We start from the raw sequence: 26,956 nt of genomic DNA on the forward strand, positions 1-26,956 counted from the left end.
TGATTGATCATTACCTGATCAAACAGGTAGACGATGACATCCTCTTCAAAGGAAACACTTTTCTTTATTTTTGTTTTCTCATTTTTACTCCTCCTCCGTGGTCTTTGTGAATGATCATCACTTTGACGGGTTTTCTGACGGATCTCAGGGTTCCACGTCCTAAAGCTGTCCATGTCTCTGTCCTCGCCGCTCATCTTGAGACAAAAAGATCTTTGTGCGTTGTCATGTTTTACAGCAGACATCTTGCTATTTCTTCCAGAACTTCCTCTATGTCTAATAAATGTCCTCAGATTCTGAGAGGAGTAAATGTGGTATAATTTACTTGTTGTCATACAATTATCAGAAAAAATGACGAGTCTGTTGAAGGAATCCATGACGATGGCATGCTGCTGGGTTGCTTCATTCAAAAAGTTCTTAATCCAATAAAAAATGTCCGCCATATGGAAAGTGGTTCCTTCCTGGTTGGCCTGGCTTGGTAAACCTTTGATGATGGGATCTATTGACCTCAGCTGTCCACTGAGCTCCGATGGGGGACAGATGTATTGGGGGAAATAAAATTGTGATGAAGCAAGCCAATCTGATGTGTGCGTAGTGTTTCTCTGTGAGTTAGGGGCTGACCACTCCGTCCAATCAAGAACACAGATGCAGGAACCCACTTCATGGTCCTCACACTCCTCTTCATTCCTGCATCAATGATTCAGGGCATCCACAGGGCAGTTTCAGTACACCTGAAGATATACTGATTCACAATGATACATTAGTGATATTACAGGTAGAAAGGAGAGAACTGTTACTTTATAGGATAAAGAGGGCATGCTTTGTGCAGGTGCTCACTGACTGGAGGAGAGATAATCTCAGAATCACACACAGGAGACATCTGAGGAGACTTTCTACTAAATGTCTGAACGACAGAGATTTGCCAGTTGTTGCACATTCTGCACACAAACGCACTCATGCACACTTATGGGTCCATTATTGGGTCTTTCAGTCCCAGGCCTGAATAAATATCGGCAGTCTTCCATCTGCAGAGACAAAGACGCAATAGGAAACTTTTACTGCTCTGCAGTAACCAAGCAACCGTTGGACAAGTGACTCAGGAAAGGAAGAGAGGAGCTGACTCACAGCAGCTGTGACGTAAAGGGATGTAAAAGGAGACACACACACACACAAACACACACACCTGGGAGGAGGATAAAATCTGCCTGGTTCAGGTAAATTAACACCTCACTGTGTAACAGGTGAAGGGGTTCAGGAAGAAGAGAGAGAAAGAGACCTTTCCAAACAACCAGTTAAAAAAGTGACACACTGTGGTGGCATAAACAGCAAAAGATACAGCTCACTCTCTAGTGTCCTCATGCACAAATCCAGTCATATGCACGTGAAATTACCTTCTTTTAATTTTGTCCAGGCTGCATTTCCTCTTTGAAAACAACTTGTCCACTGAAATCACCAGGGCAGCTCCACCCCTGCTGTAGTTCAGCTCTGAAAACGCAGAACGTGTTCAAATCTGCAGCTTCATCAGTTTGCACAACATACTGCAGCAAAGTGGCTCTGCTGCCACAAACAAGATAAAGCAGCAGCTTTTTCACAAACACATCCTACCTTGCATCCTTCAAAGCTCAGTCTTCGTCCAGCTTTTACCATGCCGTGGCACATCCCGTCTAGTTTCCTGCAAAAGACGAGGCAGAGCAGACAGAGGAGACAGAGGAGATACTCTGAAAATGAAAGGGAGGAGGGCAAAGAACAGCGAATGTAAAGATGAGATGAAAACGGTGTGAGGACAAAGAAAGGACAAAGAGCTTACATATCCGTCTCTCCGCCAGCAGGTTCCTGGCCTTTCTGTAGCAGAGCACCGGATGCAATCAATAACCTCAGCGCTAATGTAACAGAGTCCAGTTATAACCCCAGAAAATGTGGTAGTCTTATTTTCTATTTGGAAATAGACATATAAATTGACAAAGTGAAAAAGTTAATAAAATAAATTGACTTTTCAATGAGAATTTTTTTTTTAATGTATCTCTTTTTCTAGTTCCCACCAATCACTCAACCCACTCGTGGCCTCACACCCTAGACTTCCCGTTTAGTCTTTGCTCTGAAAGTACTTTCCTCAACAGATCTTTCTGGTATTTGAGTTTAGCACTAAGTTTACGATTATATCAAACATCTCATCAAGTTGTCTCATTAAGTATTTTTGTAGTTCGATTTTCCAATTCAGGTTCCATAGATTTGACCTGACACATGCACTTTGCTTGACTTGTGGAAATCACAGTGTCCTTGGAATAACACTGCTTTTCCAAGGAAGCTACCTTGGAACTGTCCCATCTTGCCATCCATCCATCCATCTTCTGCCACTTATCCAGGTCGGGTCGCGGGGGAAGCAGCTTAAGAAGGGAGGCCCAGACTTCCCTCTCCCCAGCCACTTCCTCCAGCTCCTCCGGGGGAATACTGAGGCGTTCCCAAGCCAGCCGAGAGACATAGTCCCTCCAGCGTGTCCTGGGTCTTCCCCGGGGCCTTCTCCCGGTGGGACGTGCCCGAAACACCTCACCAGGGAGGCGTCCAAGAGGCATCCTGACCAGATGCCCGAGCAACCTCAACTGGCGCCTCTCGATGTGGAGGAGCAGCGGCTCTACTCTGAGTAGATTATGATGATGATAGAAACCCATTTTGGCCGCTTGTATCCGCGATCTCGTTCTTTCAGTCATTACCCAAAGCTCATGACCATAGATGAGGGTTGGAACGTAGACCGACTGGTAAATCGAGAGCTTCGCTTTTTGACTGAGCTCTCTCTTCACCACGACGGACCGGTACAGCGCCGCTTCACGGCAGACGCTGCACCAATCCGCCTGTCGATCTCACGCTCCCTTCTTCCCTCATTCGTGAACAAGATCCTGAGATACTTAAACTCCTTCACTTGGGGCAGGACATCTCCCTCGACCCGGAGAAGGCACTCTACCCTTTTCCGACTCAAGACCATGGTCTCGGACTTGGAGGCACTGATCCTCATCCTGGCCGCTTCACACTCGGCTGCGAACTGTTCCAGCGAGAGCTGCAGATCACGTCTCGATGAAGCCAATAGGAACATCATCCGCAAAAAGCAGAGACGCAATCCTAAGGCCACCAAAACGGATCCCCTCAACACCTTGGCTGCGCCCAGAAATTCTGTCCATAAAAGTAATGAAAAGAATCGGTGACAAAGGGCAGCCTGGCGGAGTCCAACCCTCACTGGGAACGAGCCCGACTTATTGCCGGCAATGCGGACCAGACTCTGACACCGGTCATACAGGGACCTGACAGCCCGTATCAAAGGGCCCGGTCCCCCATACTCCCAGAGAACACAGGGCACCCCGAGGGACACGGTCGAACGCCTTCTCCAAGTCCACAAAGCACATGTAGACTGGTTGGGCGAACTCCCATGTACCCTCCAGGACCCTGTTGAGGGTGTAGAGCTGGTCCAGTGTTCCACGACCAGGACGAAAACCACACTGCTCTTCCAAAATCCGAGGTTCGACTATCCAACGGACCCTCCTCTCCAGTACCCCCGAATAGAGGCTTAAGAGTGTGATCCCTCTATAATTGGAGAACACCCTACGATCCCCCTTTTTAAACAGGGGGACCACCACCCCAGTCTGCCAATCCAGGCGAACTTCCCCCGATGTCCATACAATACTGCACAATACTGCAGAGTCGCGTTAACCAACACAACCCTACAACATCCAGAGCCTTAAGATACTCCGGGCGAATCTCATCCACCCCCGGGGCCCTGCCACCGAGGAGCTTTTTAACTACCTCGGCGACCTCGTCCCCAGAGATTGGAGAGCTCAGTCCCCAGGCTCAGCTTCCTCAATGGAAAGCATCTTGCCCTTCGATAAATTCAGCAAAGAAATTCAGGTCGATGTGAGGTTCTGGTTCAGGGAAGACTTTCCTCTGCTGGGTAAAGCTGCCTCATTACTTGGTTTTTCCGGCAGAGGACCGTTATTGACGTCACCATTTTGTGTCAAAACCGTTAGATCCACACAAGCATCTGACTCGGGGAAAGATTTCCATAATAGTGGCGTCTTCTTGATGCGCTTCGTCTTTGTTCTCTGTTTCTCCCTTTTTTCATCCACTTTCTTCTGGGATTTGGAAATGGATTTCTGTTTGGTGACCAGCTGTGTAGAAATCACAGATTCTTCTTTACAAGACTCCTTTTTCAAGGAATCTTTCTGATCACCTTCTTCAGGTAGAGAAGTGTCCTGCTTATTAACACTTTCAGCACAAGACTTAAAGGACTGTTCCTTCTCTGGTGTCTCCTGCAGTACGGAGATCGATTCCTGTTTGGTAACAATTGAAGCGTCTTCCGATCCAGTACTTTCAGCTGCAGTCCTTAGATCAGCAGGTCCATGTTTCTCCAACCAGATATGAAATGGTATCTTTTTCTTCTTGTGGCGCCTGGTCGTTGGTGGCTGTTCCTTAGACTTAGAGGGCTGTTCCTTCTCTGCCATATCGATCGTCTCCTGCACTCTAGCGATGGACTCTTCTTCACTCACCAGTGACTCGTTCTGCTTTTCAATATTTCCTGCAGAAATCTCTTGGTCAACAGGGACGTGTTCCTCCAAGCAGGTTTTAAATGGTACCTGCTTCTTCTCATTGGACTCACTCTCAGGTGTCGGTCTGTCTCCTTGTTGATCCACTGTCTCCTGTGCTTTGGCAATCGATCCTTTTTCAACCACCAGTGAAGCGTCCTGCTGTTTGATATTTTCAGCAGAAATCTTTAGCTCCTCAGGTGCGTACAGCTCCCACCACACTGCAAATGACACCTTCTTCTTCTTGCGCTTGGGTGGCTTGGGTGGCTGTAATTCCCTTTCGACAATATTGTTGAATTCAACCTCTTCGACTCTCGGCTGGTTGGACTCCATTGTAACCTTTGCTTGTTTCAGGTTCTACGATAAATCACTTCTCTAGAAACGCAGTAAAGATTTGATGTCAATCTCCAAAAGAAATGAGCACCAAACAAAGTTGGAAATCTTACTGTGAACTGCGAAATAAATTCTCAAGAGACAAGTATCACCAACGGCTGCTAAACGCTTGTGATGAAAGTAGATCTATGTGAGGAGCTTATAATCATTGGTGATGTCAGAATTCTGCTTTTGGAGTTATGTTGTTATGTCACATTGTGATGTCAAAACTGAGTGATAAAATAAGTTATGCTACCCAGGGGAGCCATATAGGGGGGAAAATTAGGATAATTCCAAGGGCCCCTGACCAACAGGAGGCCCTCAACAATTTTTTTTTTCATAGAAATTAAATAAAATGGGGCCCGATCAATTACAAAATTAATCATATTGTGTTTTCTAAACTAGTTTTTATCAGTAAAAATGAAATGCTGGCTCTCTCAGACCAAAAAGCACACATCCATATTTGCACTGAACCTCCTGATCTGCATAAAATGGTTCGTTCCTGCTCAGCAGAAGTCAGTAGAAGACAAGAACGACTGTGGAGATCATTTGCTACTAAAAAAACTGAGAAAATCAAGTATTAAAAAAATTGAGAGATAAGAGAGAAAAAGACAAGAGAGTCAATTTATAAGCCAGTTTTTCTCTGAGGTGGGTCGACTGTGTGAGATGATCAACCATTCAGCATAGTTAGTTTAGCACAGGGTACTGTATGCCTCCATTTCACTAGCATTTAATGAGTTAAGGAAAATAATTACCAAGATATTCATATATTTAACTTGTCCCTGCACCTTTTACCACTTAACAACAGATGAGTCAGTCAGCAGCAGCTCTAGTTCACGACCCTCCTGACCTGTCCTCTAAGTGAAATTAAAGCTGCAGTATGAAACTTTAAAAAAAATATATTTTTTTTACATAATTGTTGAAACTGATATTATATTGTTATAGTACAGCCTGAGAGATAATCTGTGAAAAATTTATTTCCTCTGCCTTCTTCCAGTGCTATCTAGAAACAACCAACTGAAACGCTTGCTTAGTTACTTAAAAAAGATTTTTAAAGCAGAAATGTTTTTAAGTTTTTTTGAAAACATACTTTCAATCTGACAGAGGTTTTACAAGGTTTAACAGAAGTAAAACCTTGAAAACATCAGTTTGTGGTATTAATCCACATATCTTTCACTTGGAGAATAGACTTATTGAAATATTTTTATTTTTTGAATATGAGTCCATATTCAATGCAGTACCTGTAGATATTTATCAGTAAGCATTGGCTCCCTCTTGAGGTTATGATTGAGAAATGGCAGAAATGCAGCTGTCAAACAACCTAAATATACACCTTGGATTATGGGTATATAAGTTTTTTCTGCTTTGTATTTATTTTCTGATAACTTGCCAGCTACTAATACCGAATATATTACTGCCCCTTTTGGTTACGTACTTGTACAATAAATCTGGACACTTGTTCCACTCAAGTTTTATGCAGATTTTGTCCTTCTGCTGGCAACAAAATCACTGATGCTGGAGTTTTTGCTTCACACACCCAGACAACATCAGGATGTTGTTCCCAGAAGGAAACAATGTCACTTTTCAGTCCATTTCTGGTTCCCAGTGAGGGCAGATGAACGAAAACAAAGGAAATGCTTAGAAAAAGAGAAACAAGGAGATGGACAGATGGTGGAGTTACTTCTTTCAGTTCCCCCTCCCATATTCAGACATGCGTCCTTCCTCTGCAATGAATCCCAAATCGGGACAGCGAATGCTGGACCCAGACGCACACGTGGAGACTGAATGGACGTGTTCTCGTCTGTTTCCTGGTCTGCTTTCATATCAGAGCTGTGATGGATGTGTCCAGTGTGAGGATCTCATAATCTGATATGCCACCGGCTTTTGAATCCAAATGTCAGATGAATGATTGATACTTCTTTGGTTTCAGAACTGTGCCCCAACGAGTGTGCAGCTCGTTGCTATGGGTTACTGTTTATTTGATCAGTCAGCTCCTTTTCTTTCTCCCAGAAAGAAGTGCCTGTGCATCTCATGCACCTCAGACGGTGTGTGAAAGGAAAGAACAACGTCTCTCTCATGCGTTTGTTAAGCAGCTTGAAAATTTTGACCCGTCTGTTTTAGGACCACAGTAGCCCACTGCTCTGATTGAGTTGTAATTTACACACTACATGCCAAAAAGTGCTGTATCCACTTACACTGCAGGCGCAGAATCATCACATCCAGCCGGCAGACGGCAAGTGACACCCAACAATCTGTGAGGGGAGTGTAATTGGAGAGGATTGGGCTTATTCTGAGCATGTCAAATACACTGGGAGTGAGTTCAAGAAGGAATAAAGCACTGTCTCTGTCTGAGGCCTGTGGAGAGAGGCAATGCACTGTGGGTAATATGGGACAGTGCAGCATTCAGTCAGACCATTGGAAGTGCTGTTTGCAGCCTTTATTTGGACACGGCAGAGTGTGCAGGGATTGTGGGCTGGTAAATCTGGTATGTCCTATTGGTTCAACTTCATAATAACTTTGTGTTGTTTGGATGCTAAATTTTGTTCAGAGTGGAAACATTAGCTAGTTTTTGTGGCTGTAATATGGATCAGATCCAATGTCAGATTAATTTTAAGCATGAGATCATGCGCCGTCACTTCATCTGGAATCAGAGGTATTTCTAATCACAGCTGTTTCCCCATCTTTCCTCATGTAGGGATGCCGTCTGACTGTGAGGACATGCTGTCTGCAGGGACTGATGCCTTATGTGGAGAGGTGGGCGGGGCTTAGGACATCAGACCGAAGACAGACGGATATAGCTGGGGCAAGGAGTGCTTTCCAAGGAGTCTGTCTTCGCTAATTTCCTCATGGATCATTATTTATGGAAGAACTTTAGAGCCACTGATTTTTTTTTAATCTGACTTTTTATTTCAAAAGATTAAAGTGAAAATTCTGAGAAAAAAAAAAGAAAATTCAGGATATTTGATTTTGTTTTTCCAGTAGCCATAACCCTCTTCCAGTTATCTCAAAAAAGTTCTAAATAGGTAATTATCTGGCTGATTTAAATAAATAAATACATTTTTTAGGACTGCAAACGGAATGAAGGACAAAAGGGTGGAGAATCTTATGCAAAGTGTTTCACTTTCTTTAATCAGCCTACTTTTCCTGATCTCATTACTTGCTTAGTGATTTACATTCTTCGTACTTATTAATTAGTTTCTTACTCAAGTTATTTACTTGTTTCTGTCTTAGTTTCCTTATTAATCTACCTATGTGCCATTTTATTAACTAAACATAGTGATTAATACATTACCTCGTTATGTTATTTATGTAACCTAATTACTGTTCTATCTATTCACGCTTTTATTACATACTTATTTTTTTGTGTTTTTTATCCACTATCTTGTCTGTCCATCCATCCATCCATCCATCCATCCATCCATCCATCCATCCATCCATCCATCCATCCATCCATCCATCCATCCATCCATCCATCCATCCATCCATCCATCCATCCATCCATCCATCCATCCATCCATCCATCCATCCATCCATCCATCCGGTCCCTTTCTGCAGCGACCTGGTCGAGTATTTGAACTGGAGTTTCTCTGTTGCATTGCAGTGGTTCTGACAGCTCTGCTACAATCAAGACTTACATATATATTATTTTATTCACCTGTTTATTCAAATATGTTTTCCTACTTTGCTATTTTCTTCTTACTGAACTTATTTATCTATTTGTTTACAACTTATTTTCTTGCTAGATTACCAATTACTTACCTATGACCCTATTTAGATATTTTCTTAATTATGAACTAATTTCTAATTTGTTATCTGGTCCCATGTGTACTTCTTTCTTATTATCTTACTTCTCCACCAAGAGGTGTGTCTGCTGGTTAAGAGAGGCTCTGAATGCATGAAATTATGGAACAGAATGAGAAACCTCCTAGCAGAAGAAAGAAACATGAACCTGGATCTCATTACATGGGTTTTTGGTCACTCTTCAAACACTGGGATTGACTGCAGCAGGGGGAAGTAAGTGTAACATGCTGTACTGTAACATGTGCCTGCTACATTTTGAGTACAATTTTGAGGCACAAGCTGTGCCAAGCAGGACATGGCTGTAGGAATGGGTTACATGTTTCATTCTGTAACATTACCCCAGCAGAAATTCATAAGCTATTCAGTATCATTTTCTTTAAAGAAGAGATAATGCAGTATTGTTTTGCTGCTTTCATTGAAACAGACCATCTAACTGCTACTGCTAAATTTAATCAGAACCATTTTTATGTGTAGTTTGTTTTTTGTCTTGTTTTTGTTAACAGGACTTGCTTTTATGGTTAGTATGTTCACATAGCAATCCAATGTTTAATAGATAATTTCAGCAGCAGAAAATTGTAGGTTTTTTTTATTATTCTAATCTGTTTAAAAAAGTGGATAATCAAATGAAAATCAAAAATAAACAATTTTCTCATTCTTAAGCCGTTAAAGACACTGAATTATTTTTAGTCAGAATTCAAAATGATATTGTGGTTGGAACTAAAGGTTCTATTTGAATATTTTCATTGAATTTTCAGCTAAATAAATCCATTAATAAATTCAAATCCAACCTCAAATACAGACAACTATTACATGAAGAGAGGAACAAAAAAATAAACAAACAAAAAACAACTCCAATGTTAGTTGATGCCATTACTTTGTTCTGAGTTGTCTGAGAGTCTCTCAATATGATACATGAATGGCTGCCATATTTTGTAAAATATGTTGTGCAGATCCATGCATAACATGTCTCTCTTGTTCAACCTTGACAATTGAGAGCAAGTCTTCACTATCACACCCCATCAAAAATGACCTTTAAAACCTTTATAGATCCAAGCAGATCCAGGTCATATTCAAAAAAGGTCTTTATTCACGTCAAATCCACCAGAACTACATCCTCTACATGTTCTTATCCATTAGTCCCATGAAGTGGTCTGCTGCTGCTGTTTCATTCCACTGGGTGGCAGTAGTGAGTAGATGATCGAGATAGTCTGCAGATTTTCCATCCAACCATTATATCAATGTCATTAAGTACTTAAAAAATTACAATAAATGTTAAATTTAGCTTAATAGAAATGACACTAATGATATGGAACGTGAAGTATAAGAAGAATGTCAGCTTTTAAATCACTCAGCCATTATATCCTCTTGGTCCTAAAACCAGCCGGTTTGTCTCTTCATCAGGATCCATTCTGTTTCCACCTAATGAACATAAACACTGAGCTCATTCTGTTCTGTGATCTGCACACACACACACACACATGCACACACATTCACACATGTTTTGTCTTTCTATCTTCACACAGGAACTTTGGATCTATTTCCATTTATTTTTCACACATTTTTGTTGCTTAATGCTGCTGACCTTTGTCCTAACCCCAACTCAAAACCAAGTCTTCTTCTTAGGGAACCCAAAGGCCCAATAAGGAGCAGTCGTCCCCATAATCTTGTATTAGTAGTATGTACTTACAATGTATCAAATAGCAAACCACATGTATGCGCACACACACACGCTGGCATGCAGATGTGAAGAGGATGCATGGTAGAAACGGATGGGTAGAGGGTCAGGATGGCATTAAAACTCATCACCTGGACCTCTGACTGGTGCATGCGCTCTTGCACAAGCATATAGGTACATCAGCATGCAAAGTTGGGGACAGCTGAGCGTTTCCTTGAGTGGTTTGAAGTGTTTATAGGTGGGCTGACAGAGCTCTCACTTACATGCGTACATAGCCCAGAATGGATAAGATCAAATGAGTTTCAGCAGCTAATCTTAAAAGCGATGAGCCTCTGGTTTAGAATAAACAAAAATATCTTCATGAGGGAATAAGGCACTTGGTAAGGGGATCGCCTTTCTTTGTCATAAAATTATGTTTTTGAGGAAAATGTCCTGCAAAAATTTGTAACAGAAGAATTGTATTTTGAAAAGCTAAAATAACTGTCAGATTACATCTTTCATATTTGCTGTAAGCATGGTCTCATCACTCCTCAAAGTTGTCTGAGGAAGTTCCTGAATCTACTAAACCCTCTCACCCTGGCCTGTATCACTTGCATCCTAAGCTGACTGGCATTCGTCAGGTCCTCCGATCCAGTTGCAAAGTAGCGACTACATATAAGTCAAAAATTCAATGAGTCAGGGCTGCCTCTTAGCTACATTTCAAAGAGATGAGGCAAGAAGCCAGGGCAGAGGAAAGGCTGTGTTTCATTTAAGCAGCAGAGGAGAATCCCCTTTTCTCCCACGAGTCACAAATAACAAGATATTTTATTTTTATTTACACAAGATATTTATATCAGATATTTTCATATTCTTATGAAGACAACAGCCCCACAAATAAGAAGATAAAGAAAGAAAAGATACAAAAACTCACAAAAAAATGTTTTTTGTTAATTTTTTCATAAAGTGTAGGAAAATTTCATATTTTCTAAAGTTATGGAATGATCATCCATCATCAAAGGACTCAAAGGATTATTTTAAGAAAAACCATACAAAAAAGTCTGAAATTTTGAATTTCAGAGAATATCACAGCCTATTATTATTATATTATCATATTTTCAGAATAATTGTGCCTCAGAATATTCTTCCAGCTGAGCTGCAGCTCCTCTAGAATTGCTACAGATCACTTAGCTCTTTTTGTGATTTAGGTTTTTGTTAATCAGTCTGTTGGTTTAGATGCAATGCTGTGCCTGAGTAGGTTCTTGACTGTATTAACCTCTTTCCAGTTTCAGATAATGTATCAAACAGAGCTTAGTAAGGACACATTTGTGAAGTGGAGGAGCACATGGTTTTAGAGCGGTGAGAATAGTGGAGGGCCTGCAACCCACAGTCCCAGGCAGACACACAAAGCAGTGGCTCCGGGCAGCCACATGCCACACACAGTGACAGAGGTAGACAAAAACGAATAGCCAGGTGTCAAGTCTGAACTTGAAAGTGTAAACGGCATGCCCAACCAACAGCAGGTCAAATAGAAGTAGTTGAGGAAGTAACTGACCTCAGGAAAAAGCAGGAACACACGTCAAGGCAGATTGAATAAAGTGCCACAATGTTTCTGTATGAGATGATGAAATTGTTTGGTTGTTAACATATTTAGTTTACCTAGCACTGTGGTTACATCAGTGTCCACATAACTTTAAATTGGTTGCAAGGAAACATAGTTAATGGAGTGGTTGGAATTCTACTGAAGAAACCCAAGTGAATGGGAGAAAGCCCAGACTGTGCAGTAAGCGAGACTTGAATTGAGCGGAGTTTCTCAATCAAACAAGCAAATTAACTAATGTGCCAGTTTTATAAATGTGAAATGTTAGTTGGTTTGTTCACATTAAAATCCATTAGCTAAAAATGAGAACAGCTCATATGCACATGTCGGTTAATAAACTACCATCAGCATATTAGCTAATGGAAATATTAGTTTTAAGAGTCCAAATAAGTTGTGCTTCAGCAGGTAAAAGAAACTGCCTTTAGAACAAATGCATGAAGTCAAACCAAACACCGCTTCAGTAACTTCACTGCAAGAAGGAGAGGCAGAGCCTAATACATATCATTTGGAATATTATTACATATGTTCATATTTTGGAATCTATTTTTCACCATATTCAAACAATGATAAAGTAAGTAAATGACCGAGTGGATATATATCACTTATGGTTTTCCTGTAGGTGATTTCACAGAAAACTCAATCTTAGAGAAAAGACGTTTTGGGGAAGAAAAACATCTGGGAGTACAAATAGTTTATGCAATGTAAATGATGGCTCCACCCAAGTCAAAGGGTAATACTAGTAGTTTTTTTTTTCATTGAATACTTGTTGAGGTTAATCAATCCATGCTATTTAACCCAATACAGCAAAGTACTTGGAAATGGTCTCTGGACATTATAGGACAGTTACCAAATCTTTTTGTTAGTCATGTGCCATATTCATATTCTATTCCATTGCGATCCTAGCTCTGCCTACTATTCAATATCATCCATTGGAAATGACACAAAGGCATTGCATGTAAAATATTTTAAAAGGTAATCATGTGTATACTTACTTTAAACACCCAGTAGAACCAAGGACACCCTCTGATAGGTTTGATGATTTGAGACAAATTATGGTGCATCCTACCAAGAAAATCACTGCAGTCTGTTTTGTCATTTCCCCTTTGACAATGTTCTATCTCCCTCATACTTGCACGTAGACAGAACAACAACAGACATACAGAATGCTGAACTGACACCCCCTCATCTCAACCCGGCCCTCTGTGTCTGTCTCTGACTCTCTGCCCCATCCCCCCTTCTTCCTCCTCTCATCCACCTCTCCATCACACAGGAAGTCTGCTCTTCCTGAAAACAAGCTTCAGCGCATTGAAAAGCACAAGGCCGGCAGGTTCGTACGTGATGGAGGGTAGAGGATGTTTTTGTCGTTTCCATGCCCCTCTGGTCACTGAAGGCCTCAGCGTAGTCCATCCTGAGGAAACCCGTCTTATGTCACCCTGTTGGTCCTTGAGCCAGCTCTCACTGGCCTGTCCTATGATGCAGTGAGAGCTGCAGCAACCTGTTACGCATCTGCACCTGCAAGTTTTAAAGAGCAGAAAATAAGTGAAGAGCCCAAATGTGCTGTTGACAGATGCCACCAGGAGCACCAGTAGGGACTAAGAGCACGAGTCTGCCAACAAACATCCATCTTGGAGCCATCGAGTTTCTCAAATCACAAAGGATCAGCGATAGCAAGACATATATTTACATTTTGAAAGTATGTTAAAATGAATCTTCACTCCTCTAAAGGAAGAAGGGTTAAATAAAAGCATTTGTTAAAAGCTGTTAGTCTTGGGTTCTTAAAGATTTTGTAAAAATTTTATGAAACATAAAATAAAATGTATTTGTATGCATTTTTTCACTCCTTTTTTTCTTGTTTTCATTCCATAATATATTGACTTTTCTGTCCTGACATTTTGATGTCTACCTACAATTACAATAATGTTTTTCTTTGCTTCAAGTTTCAGCCACTGACTGGGAATGACCAACATACATTTAATGTCCATTTCTTTTTTTGCCATGAAATGTTGCTACACTGAGAAATAGCTCAGTGTAGCGACAACATTTCTACAGAAGTGTAGCTTCTATAATTAGTTCAGCATATGCACAGGCGTTTGCAGCAATTAGCAAGTTACAGGTATGAGTTAGTATGAGTTACAGGGGCAGGTGCTGCAGCTCTGAGGAGGAGTCGTGTCTTGAAGGCGGAGCTAGGTCCACCCAGGCGTTTTGCACAGCTGAATGGTTGCCACAGGAGATAAAGGATTTCTCAAACATGCATGACAGAATCAAGGCAACACTCCAGATATGTTTTTGTTGATTGAATAACTTTATAACATGATATAAAGCTCAGAAAAGTGGATGTACATAATACTGCTTTTTTAAGATCTGCAAGCAGACCTTTATGTAGGTAGTTGTTTCACAAATGCAAATTACATGATTCTACATTTTTTCCCTTAATGTGATCTGAAAATACTGGTTTGTCATTTCTTCCGACAGTGTCATTTATGATCATATTCAATATGTTTTACGGAGCTACAATTTTTGTGCTTATTTTGTTTTCTTATCAATTTTAAGTCAATTCTGTCAGTTCCTTTTCTTGGAGCAAAGTAGAATAAATTGTTGAACTTTCTCCAAAAGTAGCTATTCCATTAGTTTTGCAGTAGTTTGTATCTCTATGTGTACATATTGCAAAAAGTAGACCTAGAATCGCATAACCTCAAACATCAGGGTGAATATTATACACATGCCTTTATTCCAATTTCAACAGAATATCCCAATGACCAACAGACCAAAATATTGCATGTGCAAACAATGTGGCTGTGTGAACAGAGGGAGCTCATTTAGTAAAGTCTGAAAGTGACAGAGGCCATAATAACAGGATGTTTACAGCCTGAGGAAACACTGCCAGAGCAGAGCGACCACGAGCAGGCAGCAACCACAGCTGGAAACTTGAGTGAAGAGGAAACGCAGGCTGAGCCAGGTTTCCCCAGATATGCCAAATATAACCTCTCTGACAGCCATTCAGTTTACACACACATGACAGTACCTGCCCAGGTTAGATCAGGTGGATGTAGCAGCATGATGTCAGATCCTCTTTCAATACATAATACAGCAGAGGTTAACATGACTGTCTACAGGTGACACCAAACACCTGCAGACAGTTTTGTGATAAAGTACTGTAGCTGTCATATTATTCCACCAGAATTTGGTGCTGACCTCATCATTGTTGACATAGTTACTTTATATTTTGTACCTCAAATGTTTTCAGTTTGCAATGGAATGGTTCCTTCCAAACTCTAAAAGATACAACACCTGTTATTTATAGCAATTAAATGATGAAGTCAGACATCATCCAAAGCAAACATGCAGTTATATATTTAATCATTTTTTTGTTGAGAGGCTACACAAACAGTGACTTGCTAGAATCCTGAGTTGTCCGGTTTTTTTGGAGTTTGATTTATTTATCCTTGTTTGATTATTCTATCTTAATCTTTTCTTTGATCAGATCAATCCTGTTTCTGTTTTACTTTACGTCAGTTCTTCTTCATGTTATGTTCATTTCTTGTTTCAATTTATTTTTAGTTTCTCTAATCTAAATATTTTTTGATAGTGTAGTCATTCCCCAGTGTTAGAATTATTTACTTGTTCCTGGTGTATTGTGCCTCGCCCCCTGTGCTTCCTTTTCTCTCTCTCTCTTTTTTTCTCTGTCTCTTTCTCTCTCTCTCTCTCTCTCTCCTCAGTCTGCCTCCTGCTCTCCCCTCACATCTGCAACTCGTTAGCTCATTAGCATTAAGTCTTTTGTGTCAGCATTCAACCTCCCCAATATTTAAGCACTTCATTCTCAGTCATTCCTTGCTGGATTTTCTCGTCTACTCCTGTTGTTCTTCCTTTCTGTACCATGTCATCCTCTTCCCCCAGATTTAATGTTTGTGTTACTTTTTGACTTTTTGAAGTTTGTTAATCTTTTCATTAAAATCACAAAAACTCAACTCGACATTAAATGCCTGCTGCTTATGGGTCCAATCTACGAGACATGACTAACAATAAAAGACAAAGTGAAATCACCCTTTTTTAAAACACACTGCAAATTTTGACTTAAAAAGTTGTAGGAAGTGCTTGTCTGTGACTGTTTCTGAATAGGTCAAAATGTTGAATAATGAATGCAAAATAAATATTCTTGATAAAGTGTGTTTTTGTGACACTGTTTGTCAGGTGCAGTTTACATCTTATCTTATTGAACACAAACTGAGATGAGATAACCTTTAGATTGCTGACAAAAATATGGACTTTGAAACACAACTATCTCAGCTAGAAACCAGCAATCAAGGCTCAAATCTGGGTTAGCAATGAACTCTGACTTGAACCTTCAAGGTCACATCAAGACATTTACAAATTCAATCTTCTATCAAATGAAGAACATTTTTAGGATTTAAGCAATAATGTTTCAGCAAGATCTGGAGAAACTCATCCATGCATTTAACTTTAGTTGCATTGGTTACTGCAACAGTGTCTTCACAGGTTTGTCTAAAAATTCAATCAAACAGCTGCAGCTGATCCGAGACGCTGCTGCTGGTATTCTGACTAAAACCAGGAAGCTAGACATCACCCAGTTCTAAAGTCTTTCTCTGAGAGAATAGATTTTAAAATACTGTTGTTAGTTTATAAATCACTGAGCAGCTTAGCACCGCAACACATTATAGACTTGTCATGGTATCACCTCTAGTGTTAGAACCACGCCCAAAGTATCTACAGGATGCGTCATGCGCATCAAATCATGAAACAACTTTGTTTTCCCCTAATACTAGAATTGCACCAATCTTAGCAAATATATTGGAGTAGCTCTGTTACTTTCATTCTGATTTGTTCTTTTTGTAGAGTTTTGGTTCTATTTTTTGTTGTTGTTGTTTTGGTCGAGCAGTTGCACATTTGGACAGTCATTCCTTCTGGTTTTGGATGTTGAGCAGCAGGAGGGACTTTTAGTACTTTACTTTTGGACAGACAGTTGTTGTGATGTGTTCCTATGACAACCAGGGATTTCATGGACGTGGAGCAGGGATCATATCCCCTCCTCTAACATCTCTGAGTGCAGCTTTATAAACACACAGCCATGCAGATTTAAAGAAGAACAGCAGAAGCAAATGAGGTTAGTTTGCTTGTCAATAACCTATTATGTCATCCATGTCACTGTGAAACATTGCATATTGTATAGATACTGTGTTATAACAGTCTTTCCACAGCTCGGCTTTCAATATGACAACATGTTTTTATGTGGTTCATTCATATGGAGCATATGACCAGAGAAACCTATTGAAACTTGTTGAGAAACTTTTTTGTGGTTACTCTTTTGGTAAATGGATTGAACTAGACTCACATGCAAACACTCACATAATTGTACACTGATATTATGTTATCCTGGAAGCGAACCTACAACCTTTCAATCACAAGACGACTACTCTACCTACAGAGCCACAGTCGCCCCAATTAGTCACTCCAGTATATTTGATGAATAAATCAAGGGCCAAGAATTTCCCAGCTCTTTGACACCTGGCTCTCAAACATGGTGGACAAGAACCATCATCAGTGAGAACAGAAGTGTGCAGACAGGATCCAGCTGGAGCTCTGGCAGAGGGAGGACTGGGAGGCTGGTGTCTGGCACTGTTTCCATAGAGTCTTGGTGCAGGAAGGAGGCCGGGTCTCCTGCGGTGACCCAGGGGAATGTCTGGGAACAGGGTAGAGTTTCTGAGCCAGCCAGTTTAAAGGGCTTCTGTCTGGGAGACACATTTATTCACAGCTTTTCTTTCAAGGTGGGGAACAGTGACAAGGGAGGCCACATCTATTTCTGCTTGCATCATAACTGAAGGAAAAGGTGGAGATTGAAGCAAATGATTTAAATGTGATTGCCGAAAACTTACCAAAAACCAAGAACATCATGAAAAAAGATGAAAAATTATTTGATTAAAAAACTTTTACAAATTATCAAAAAAAAAAGAAAAAGAAAATCCCATCTCCCAAAACACTGTTCGTAGGGAGCACTTCAGAATGTAACAGGGATGTTCCTGCACTGTATAAAATTACAGTCCTGCTTGATGGGTGTCATTCCTGCTGTTAGATATTTGTAATCCTATCACGATACTGAAGACAGGCAGGAATAGTTGCAGTATCTGTGGCCGAGTCGTTTGAGGTGAGGACCTCATTTAACCAGAGCAAATGTTAAAGGCTAAATATTACATATAGACAGCTTTTAGTCAAAAAGCCAGAAAATAATTTAAAAGAATGTATGTTTTACACAAGTAGAGAATCAATTTGGAAATGTTTCTGCATTTATAGTTTTCCTCTTACAGATGAGACTGCAGCAGCTAGTGCAATTCAATGATCTAAAATGTTAACGTTCAGTATTTGCAAAGTGATTCTACATGCATCCATAATGGGATTATTTCACAACTGCCACCTAATGTAAAAAGACACACATAGCAGCCTGGACCAGTCCACCAGAGCAAATATGGCAAGGAAAGACCCCTGTGCTACTCCCCATTTCAATCTCATTGTTTTGGTTCAGGCTGTGTGCTCATTATGATGAGGAGGAAGATGATAATAGCTATGATGATGAGACAGATCATATAAGCCTTTAAAGATTCCTAAACTAGCATCACAAATAGCTTCATCTCCATAAGGAGGAATGGACTGAATAAGTGAAGCAGGTCCAAAAATAGGAGCTGTTCGGTGCCATTCAGTAGATGATGATGATACGATTAGATTGAAACATTCCTGTTAATCCTGCAGGCTACTGCACACAGTGCACTCCTAACCGTATTTATCCTACAGTTGACAAAAGGATAAAGGGTTTCTGTGTTCGGTTTTTGCAAGATAAACTTTATTTGCAAAATTAAGTTAGTGTATGACAGTATTTTCTTGAAAAAGTGATTATATCCTTGAAACGCTTTTAAAAAATACTATGAAATACTTTATTGGAGTCAATTTCACCAAGCAAAAGTAATGAAACAGAAAGTGAAGTAGAAAGTCTGGCTATAGATGCTGTTGTTTTACAGAGGAAATTGATGTTTCACAGATTATCTCTCAAGCCGCACTGTCACAATATAAAGGCAGTTTTAACAAATATGTAAAAAAATTATTAAAAAAAGTTTCATACTGCAGCTTTAATTTCACTTAGAGGACAGGTCAGGAGGGTCGTGAACTAGAGCTGCTGCTGACTGACTCATCTGTTGTTAAGTGGTAAAAGGTGCAGGGACAAGTTAAATATATGAATCTTGGTAATTATTTTCCTTAACTCATTAAATGCTAGTGAAATGGAGGCATACAGTACCCTGTGCTAAACTAACTATGCTGAATGGTTGATCATCTCACACAGTCGACCCACCTCTCAGAGAAAAACTGGCTTATAAATTGACTCTCTTGTCTTTTTCTCTCTTATCTCTCAATTTTTTTAATACTTGATTTTCTCAGTGTTTTTAGTAGCAAAATGATCTCCACAGTCGTTCTTGTCTTCTACTGACTTCTGCTGAGCAGGAACGAACCATTTCATGCAGATCAGGAGGTTCAGTGCAAATATGGATGTGTGCTTTTTGGTCTGAGAGAGCCAGCATTTCATTTTTACTGATAAAAACTAGTTTAGAAAACACAATATGATTAATTTTGTTATTTTGCTTAATTAATATAAAAAACAAATTGTGGCGGGCCCCCTGAACTTATTTTATTACTCAGTTTTGAACAGTTATTGTAGCCCAGGCTAGCTACGCTGACAACATGCTAACCAACGTCAAAACAACAAGTAATGGTGGGTAACTATGAAAACCAGTTTTAAAACCCACTGATGCTTTCTGCAGTCCATTAGACAAGCCTGTGACATCACAATGTGACATAACAACATAACTCCAAAAGCAGAATTCTGACATCACCAATGATTATAAGCTCCTCACATAGATCTACTTTCATCACAAGCGTTTAGCAGCCGTTGTTGATACTTGTCTCTTGAGAATTTATTTCGCAGTTCACAGTAAGATTTCCAACTTTGTTTGGTGCTCATTTCTTTTGGAGATTGACATCAAACCTTTACTGCGTTTCTAGAGAAGTGATTTATCGTAGAACCTGAAACAAGCCAAGGTTACAATGGAGTCCAACCAGCCGAGAGTCAAAGAGGTTGAATTCAACAATATTGTCGAAAGGGAATTACAGCCACCCAAGCCACCCAAGCGCAAGAAGAAGAAGGTGTCATTTGCAGTGTGGTGGGAGCTGTACGCGCCTGAGGAGCTAAAGATTTCTGCTGAAAATATCAAACAGCAGGACGCTTCACTGGTGGTTGAAAAAGGATCGATTGCCAAAGCACAGGAGACAGTGGATCAACAAGGAGACAGACCGACACCTGAGAGTGAGTCCAATGAGAAGAAGCAGGTACCATTTAAAACCTGCTTGGAGGAACACGTCCCTGTTGACCAAGAGATTTCTGCAGGAAATATTGAAAAGCAGAACGAGTCACTGGTGAGTGAAGAAGAGTCCATCGCTAGAGTGCAGGAGACGATCGATATGGCAGAGAAGGAACAGCCCTCTAAGTCTAAGGAACAGCCACCAACGACCAGGCGCCACAAGAAGAAAAAGATACCATTTCATATCTGGTTGGAGAAACATGGACCTGCTGATCTAAGGACTGCAGCTGAAAGTACTGGATCGGAAGACGCTTCAATTGTTACCAAACAGGAATCGATCTCCGTACTGCAGGAGACACCAGAGAAGAAACAGTCCTTCAAGTCTTGTGCTGAAAGTGTTAATAAGCAGGACACTTCTCTACCTGAAGAAGGTGATCAGAAAGATTCCTTGAAAAAGGAGTCTTGTAAAGAAGAACCTGTGATTTCTACATAGCTGGTCACCAAACAGAAATCCATTTCCAAATCCCAGAAGAAAGTGGATGAAAAAGGGAAAAACAGAGAACAAAGACGAAGCGCATCAAGAAGACGCCACTATTATGGAAATCTTTCCCCGTCAGATGCTTGTGTGGATCTAACGGTTTTGACACAAAATGGTGACGTCAATAACGGTCCTCTGCCGGAAAAACCAAGTAATGAGGCAGCTTTACCCAGCAGAGGAAAGTCTTCCCTGAACCAGAACCTCACATCGACCTGAATTTCTTTGCTGAATTTATCGAAGGGCAAGATGCTTTCCATTGAGGAAGCTGACCTGGGGACTGAGCTCTCCAATCTCTGGGGACGAGGTCGCCGAGGTAGTTAAAAAGCTCCTCGGTGGCAGGGCCCCGGGGGTGGATGAGATTCGCCCGGAGTATCTTAAGGCTCTGGATGTTTGTAGGTTGTGTTGGTTAACGCGACTCTGCAGTATTGTGCAGTATTGCATGGACATCGGGGGAAGTTCGCCTGGATTGGCAGACTGGGGTGGTGGTCCCCCTGTTTAAAAAGGGGGAACGTAGGGTGTTCTCCAATTATAGAGGGATCACACTCTTAAGCCTCCCTGGCAAGGTCTATTCGGGGGTACTGGAGAGGAGGGTCCGTCGGATAGTCGAACCTCGGATTTTGGAAGAGCAGTGTGGTTTTCGTCCTGGTCGTGGAACACTGGACCAGCTCTACACCCTCAACAGGGTCCTAGAGGGTACATGGGAGTTCGCCCAACCAGTCTACATGTGCTTTGTGGACTTGGAGAAGGCGTTCGACCGTGTCCCTCGGGGTGCCCTGTGTTCTCTGGAGTATGGGGGACCGGCCCTTTGATACGGGCTGTCAGGTCCCTGTATGACCGGTGTCAGAGTCTGGTCCGCATTGCCGGCAATAAGTCGGGCTCGTTCCCAGTGAGGGTTGGACTCCGCCAGGGCTGCCCTTTGTCACCGATTCTTTTCATTACTTTTATGGACAGAATTTCTGGGCGCAGCCAAGGTGTTGAGGGGATCCGTTTTGGTGGCCTTAGGATTGCATCTCTGCTTTTTGCAGATGATGTTCCTATTGGCTTCATCGGGACGTGATCTGCAGCTCTCGCTGGAACGGTTCGCAGCCGAGTGTGAAGCGGCCAGGATGAGAATCAGTGCCTCTAAGTCCGAGACCATGGTCTTGAGTCGGAAAAGGGTAGAGTGCCTTCTCCGGGTCGAGGGAGATGTCCTGCCCCAAGTGGAGGAGTTCAAGTATCTCGGGATCTTGTTCACGAATGAGGGAAGAAGGGAGCGGGAGATCGACAGGCGGATTGGTGCAGCGTCTGCCGTGAAGCGGGCGCTGTACCGGTCCGTCGTGGTGAAGAGAGAGCTGAGTCAAAAAGCGAAGCTCTCGATTTACCAGTCGGTCTACGTTCCAACCCTCATCTATGGTCATGAGCTTTGGGTAATGACTGAAAGAACGAGATCGCGGATACAAGCGGCCGAAATTTTCTATCATCATCATAATCTACTCAGTAGAGCCGCTGCTCCTCCACATCGAGAGGAGCCAGTTGAGGTGGCTCGGGCATCTGGTTAGGATGCCTCCTGGACGCCTCCCTGGTGAGGTGTTTCGGGCACGTCCCACCGGGAGAAGGCCCCGGGGAAGACCCAGGACACGCTGGAGGGACTATGTCTCTCGGCTGGCTTGGGAACGCCTCAGTATTCCCCCGGAGCTGGAGGAAGTGGCTGGGGGAGGGGAAGTCTGGGCCTCCCTTCTTAAGCTGCTTCCCCCGACCCGACCTGGATAAGTGGCAGAAGATGGATGGATGGATGGCAAGATGGGACAGTTCCAAGGTAGCTTCCTTGGAAAAGCAGTGTTATTCCAAGGACACTGTGATTTCCACAAGTCAAGCAAAGTGCATGTGTCAGGTCAAATCTATGGAACCAGAATTGGAAAATATCGAACTACAAAAATACTTAATGAGACAACTTGATGAGATGTTCGATATAAATCTTAAACTTAGTGCTAAACTCAAAAACCAGAAAGATCTGTTGAGGAAAGTACTTTCAGAGCAAAGACTAAACGGGAAGTCAAGGGTGTGGGTTGAGTGATTGGTGAGAACTAGAAAAAAAAATTCTCACTGAAAAGTCCATTTATTTCATGAAATGTTTCACTTTGTGAAACACATTATGTACAGTAGTTACACACAAGAAGCCCTGATTCCTGTGTGAGTCTAACATTTGAGTTAGTTGTGATGATTTTCTACTTACAGTTAATCAAAGCATTACATTCAAAATTTGAATACTACATCAGGCTGATAGCAGCTGAAATGTGTATGTAATGAAGATATGTTAATCTTCTGCTGAGAAGCTTTTATTGTATTTTGTAATTTGTTAATAGTATAATTAGTTAGTAGATTGGAAATGTGATGCTTTAGATTTCATAGTTGTTCTCTTATGACAATAATGTTTTAACTGTTGCAGTGCTGTCACAACAGCTGCAGCAGATTCTATACAGTACGTCCAACTGTCATTTAGAAGTCCTACCAAAACTATTTTACATTGACATGAAGACATTCGCTCCCAAAATAGTCAATAATTCACCCTTCTTTATGAGAAATATTAAATCGGCCGCTGCTTTGTCTCATAGTACAGTAAAAGGCTTGTTGAAGGGCAGAACCAGTGACAGATACAGACCAATGCTGCTGGATCTTTGTGATTTTATGAACCACCTCTTGATACATCTCTAGGCCTCAGATCGCTCTTCACTCTGCGAGCAGCGGCTCAGACCAACAGGCTGATAGCACAGTGTGTTTTACCCAAATCAGCAGCGTTTATTATTAGCCTGATGCAATATCAAGCACTTTCGCTTGGGCCCACACTTGGCCTACCATTTAAGCATCTTTATTTATGTACTTATAAATAGAACGGCTCTGTCTACTTGACACATTTTTTCAAGCCGACTTCTTCGCACACAGTGTCCGTTACATGGCCTATGCATCAAATTTCGACCGAGCGCATCATATATAAGGCGGTGAGAGCGGCCGGAGTGTTCACTGCAGTCGGCAGATTCATCTGAGCGAATCCTCTCTAGTCTTAGAGATAACCTCGAGGTGAGTTTCAGTGAAGGGCTGCAGACCTGTAGGCGAAGTGTCCTGTGGTTCAAAGGGTGTTCCTTCATGAAATGGGATTTAAATCAAACGACGGGTCTGTTTTCTGAACATCAGGGGCCCGGTGTCTGACTTTGGACTGGAAAAGAAACAAAATAGGGGGGGGGAAACTCAACCAGTTGAGACCAAAAGAAGATTCGATCTTTTCTCTTGGAGGGTTTGGTTTCGAAAAACCTGGACAACCTGAAATGATCGTTTTGTTTTCTTGGATTACTTACTGATCCGGACTACCTTAGATGCTGAAGATTACTTGTAGTTGTGTATGTGTTGTTAACTCAAAGTGCATTGAGATGTTCTTTGGTCCAGACTTAAGCTGTTTGAATGTGTTTGATGTTCCAAAAGCTGATGTCCTGGACTGATGATTTTTCTTCTGCTCTTCTTCCTCAGTTAAAAATGGCATTCGCCGGATTTCTGAGTGATGCTGACATTAGTGCAGCCATTGCAGCTTGCCAAGGTAAACCAAGTAATAAAACTGTCAAGTCATTTTTTCCCACTTTCTTCAAACTACTTAGAAAGCTGTACATATTAGTAGACCTGTTATGCATGGCAGAGGATTTAAAATATTATTTCAACCATCAAGTTAAAATGCTGCAGCCTTTTAAAACACTGAAAAAGAAGCAAAATTAACATTGCGGCTAACCCTTTTTTACGTCTGGCTTAGCATCTGACTGATGCTGAGACAGAATTGTTTCAAGTAAATACTAGTCCTTGCAAACAGAAACTTGTGCACCAGCAGCAGGTTTGTGTTGAATAATTTCTTGACTTTCTGACGTGATCCTCCTCTCTGTCTCATCACAGCCGCTGAGTCCTTTAAGCATAAGGACTTCTTTGCCAAGGTCGGCCTGGCTGCCAAGTCTGCTGATGACGTCAAGAAGGCCTTCGCCATCATTGACCAAGACAAGAGCGGCTTCATTGAGGAGGAGGAGCTGAAGTAAATAATCTTTAGTTTAGTTTTTGAAGGTTTACAATATGGACTGTCTCGATGAAAGTAAATTCAGTAAGAATGCAACCAAAGAAACTATGGCAGCAACTCAATGTCTCTTTTGCTCTATAGTCCAAGAGAAATCCTAAAAAATACTTAGAAATATTTAACTTTCAAGCACTAGAGGCAACAGGAAAGCTCCAGCCAGTAGTTAGTTCAAGGAATAGCAGGATTACCAATTAATTGGTTCCACAAATTGTGTCCTCAATCAAACAGTTCTGTAAAACATCCCCAAGAAAATGAGCTAAGACACTTCTTAGGCACACTATAAAACATGATGTTATGTCACTCAATAAACTTCCATGGTTTTGCTCTCCAGGCTGTTCCTGCAGAACTTCTCTGCCAGTGCCAGAGCTCTGACTGATGCTGAGACAAAGACCTTCCTGCAGGCTGGTGACTCTGATGGTGACGGCAAGATCGGAGTTGATGGTGAGGAAGCTCCTCCTTAAGCCAAACCCATTTGGACTAATGAGGCGTGAACGCTGAAACAATGTCTTCCTTGTTTTCTCCATGCAGAGTTCGCTGCCATGGTCAAAGGTTAAATGGACAAACTGACCAACATCTAGCTTCACAACTCTAACGGAACAACTTGAGCCAAAGACATCCTCTTCCTCTCTTCTCCTCTTCCCATTCACTCTACCCCGATTAGACTCTGCAACACTTTTATATATTTGACTTTTGACCCCCTGACCAGACGAACAACTCTTTCTCTCAGGCCGTGCTCACCCCAGTGCTGTCCACGATGAATGTACCTGACTAAATGTATGGCGTGGCTGACTTGTGTCTTTCTCTCTCTCTCTTTTTCTCTCTCTCTCTCACTTCTGTCGTCGTTTTACTGTGTGGGATTTGCATGCTGTGAGATCAACAATGATGCACTTTTATGGAAAACGGACGGACGATGAGACAATAAAGGTTCTTTTTCAATAACAATGTTCTGAAACTGTTTTTTAATAGGCTGTTGAGGTAAAATCTCTTCCTGTTGTTGGCTGCCTCTACTATCAGGGAAATATAAGACATCAAACTTGTTTATTGCAAATTTAGTGATTATCAGTTGGTGTTACTTTTGAGTTCCTGAAATAATATGGCATACTTAAATACCACTCTGCACTTCAAAATCCAAAAATATTGGGAGGTTTGCAAAACAATGCTAATGATTGTAGATATGAGGAATGATGAAGCATCTGGTGATGACATGTTGGTTTGAGGGGGCCCACATTAGAATCTGCTTATGGTCCCTAAAAGACTTGGGGCCACATATATGTTACTCTAAATTTCCTTAAATGAAGGACTGAATTTTTAGATTTGTAATAAATAATGTTAAACATTATGAAGTCACAAGAACAGTACATGAAGCATATCAAGCCATACCCTGAATCACTAAAGATAGAAACCAAAAAGTTATGGAATTATTTTCAGGAAGACCACTGTGTGCCATGTAAGACATTACAATCATATTTGTCCTTCCAGCTTTAATGAGGTACAAAGAGGATGAGCAAATTAGATTTGAACTGGGAACACAGGGAACTCTTTGAGAGTGACATATAAACTCTCTCTGCCATAAAGTTATGAGGAAGTAATAAGGAAGACTCTGCTCTAAACAGAATCATTTTGAATCCCCTAGTATAAGCAATACAATGTCAGCACATTGGAACTTCAGTTCTGTATCAAAAGTGTGGAGAAGCTCTGTGTTAATGTGAAATAGCCACAAGAGGGTGCTAGTAAGTCACCTACATTTGGTCACACAGTTTTTTTTTTTTAAATAAATACAAAGACAAGAAAATTCCACATTTAGTCATTTTTATTTTGTGTATCAGACGATATTAGGTGTTAAGTGCAAGATTTAGGAAATAGGTTAAAAAAGAATTCATATAGAACGTAATGCATGAAAGTTGGAGGTGGAGTGGGGCAGGCAGTATTTATTCCCCTGGTTCTCATTAGAAAAGCAGTTTTGTTCCTCGCCGCTGCTGCCATTACTGCTGACTGCA

The 26,956-nt window shown here is 41.3% G+C and overlaps 2 protein-coding genes across 4 annotated transcripts in view; one reads left to right on the plus strand and one right to left on the minus strand.

Moving 5' to 3' along the window:
- The window catches only part of bhlha15 (basic helix-loop-helix family, member a15), a 168,659-nt gene that overhangs the window by 11,461 nt on the left and 130,242 nt on the right, over nucleotides 1-26,956 (minus strand). The window contains exons 1-4 of one of the 2 annotated variants that reach the window (XM_055021144.1): nucleotides 1,603-1,973; nucleotides 1,389-1,482; nucleotides 795-1,022; nucleotides 15-684 (exon numbers count right to left, since the gene is read on the minus strand). In XM_055021144.1, coding sequence (XP_054877119.1) covers nucleotides 15-684; nucleotides 795-955 — 831 coding nt within the window. In that variant the 5' untranslated portion in view covers nucleotides 956-1,022; nucleotides 1,389-1,482; nucleotides 1,603-1,973. Of the gene's footprint in view, nucleotides 1-14; nucleotides 1,023-1,388; nucleotides 1,483-1,602; nucleotides 1,974-26,956 lie in introns of those variants that run through there. The other variant, XM_055021147.1, reaches the window with a different exon arrangement.
- Nucleotides 23,801-25,901, plus strand: LOC129352257 (parvalbumin beta-like). 2 transcript variants are annotated; one of them, XM_055021154.1, is made up of 5 exons: nucleotides 23,801-23,932; nucleotides 24,377-24,443; nucleotides 24,788-24,920; nucleotides 25,291-25,400; nucleotides 25,488-25,901. In XM_055021154.1, exons 2-5 carry the CDS (start codon nucleotides 24,383-24,385, stop codon nucleotides 25,511-25,513), a joined length of 330 nt encoding a protein of 109 aa, XP_054877129.1. In that variant the 5' UTR covers nucleotides 23,801-23,932; nucleotides 24,377-24,382; the 3' UTR covers nucleotides 25,514-25,901. The 2 variants fall into 2 exon arrangements, with proteins under 2 accessions (XP_054877129.1, XP_054877128.1); XM_055021153.1 differs by lacking the exon at nucleotides 23,801-23,932 and adding an exon at nucleotides 24,211-24,249.

This window comes from Poeciliopsis prolifica, unplaced genomic scaffold, assembly GCF_027474105.1.
Source record: "Poeciliopsis prolifica strain line A6 unplaced genomic scaffold, Auburn_PproV2 SCAFFOLD074, whole genome shotgun sequence".
In the NCBI taxonomy this organism is placed as follows: Eukaryota; Metazoa; Chordata; class Actinopteri; order Cyprinodontiformes; family Poeciliidae; genus Poeciliopsis; species Poeciliopsis prolifica.

Excerpts from the sequence above, each read along its gene's own strand:
- LOC129352257 (XM_055021153.1), top strand. The coding sequence starts at position 24,226 with ATGCTGAAGATTACTTGTAGTTGT. Across the intron at positions 24,250-24,376 it reads TGAAGATTACTTGTAGTTGT|TTAAAAATGGCATTCGCCGG; the intron begins GTATGTGTTGTT and ends CTTCTTCCTCAG. Across the intron at positions 24,921-25,290 it reads ATTGAGGAGGAGGAGCTGAA|GCTGTTCCTGCAGAACTTCT; the intron begins GTAAATAATCTT and ends TTTGCTCTCCAG.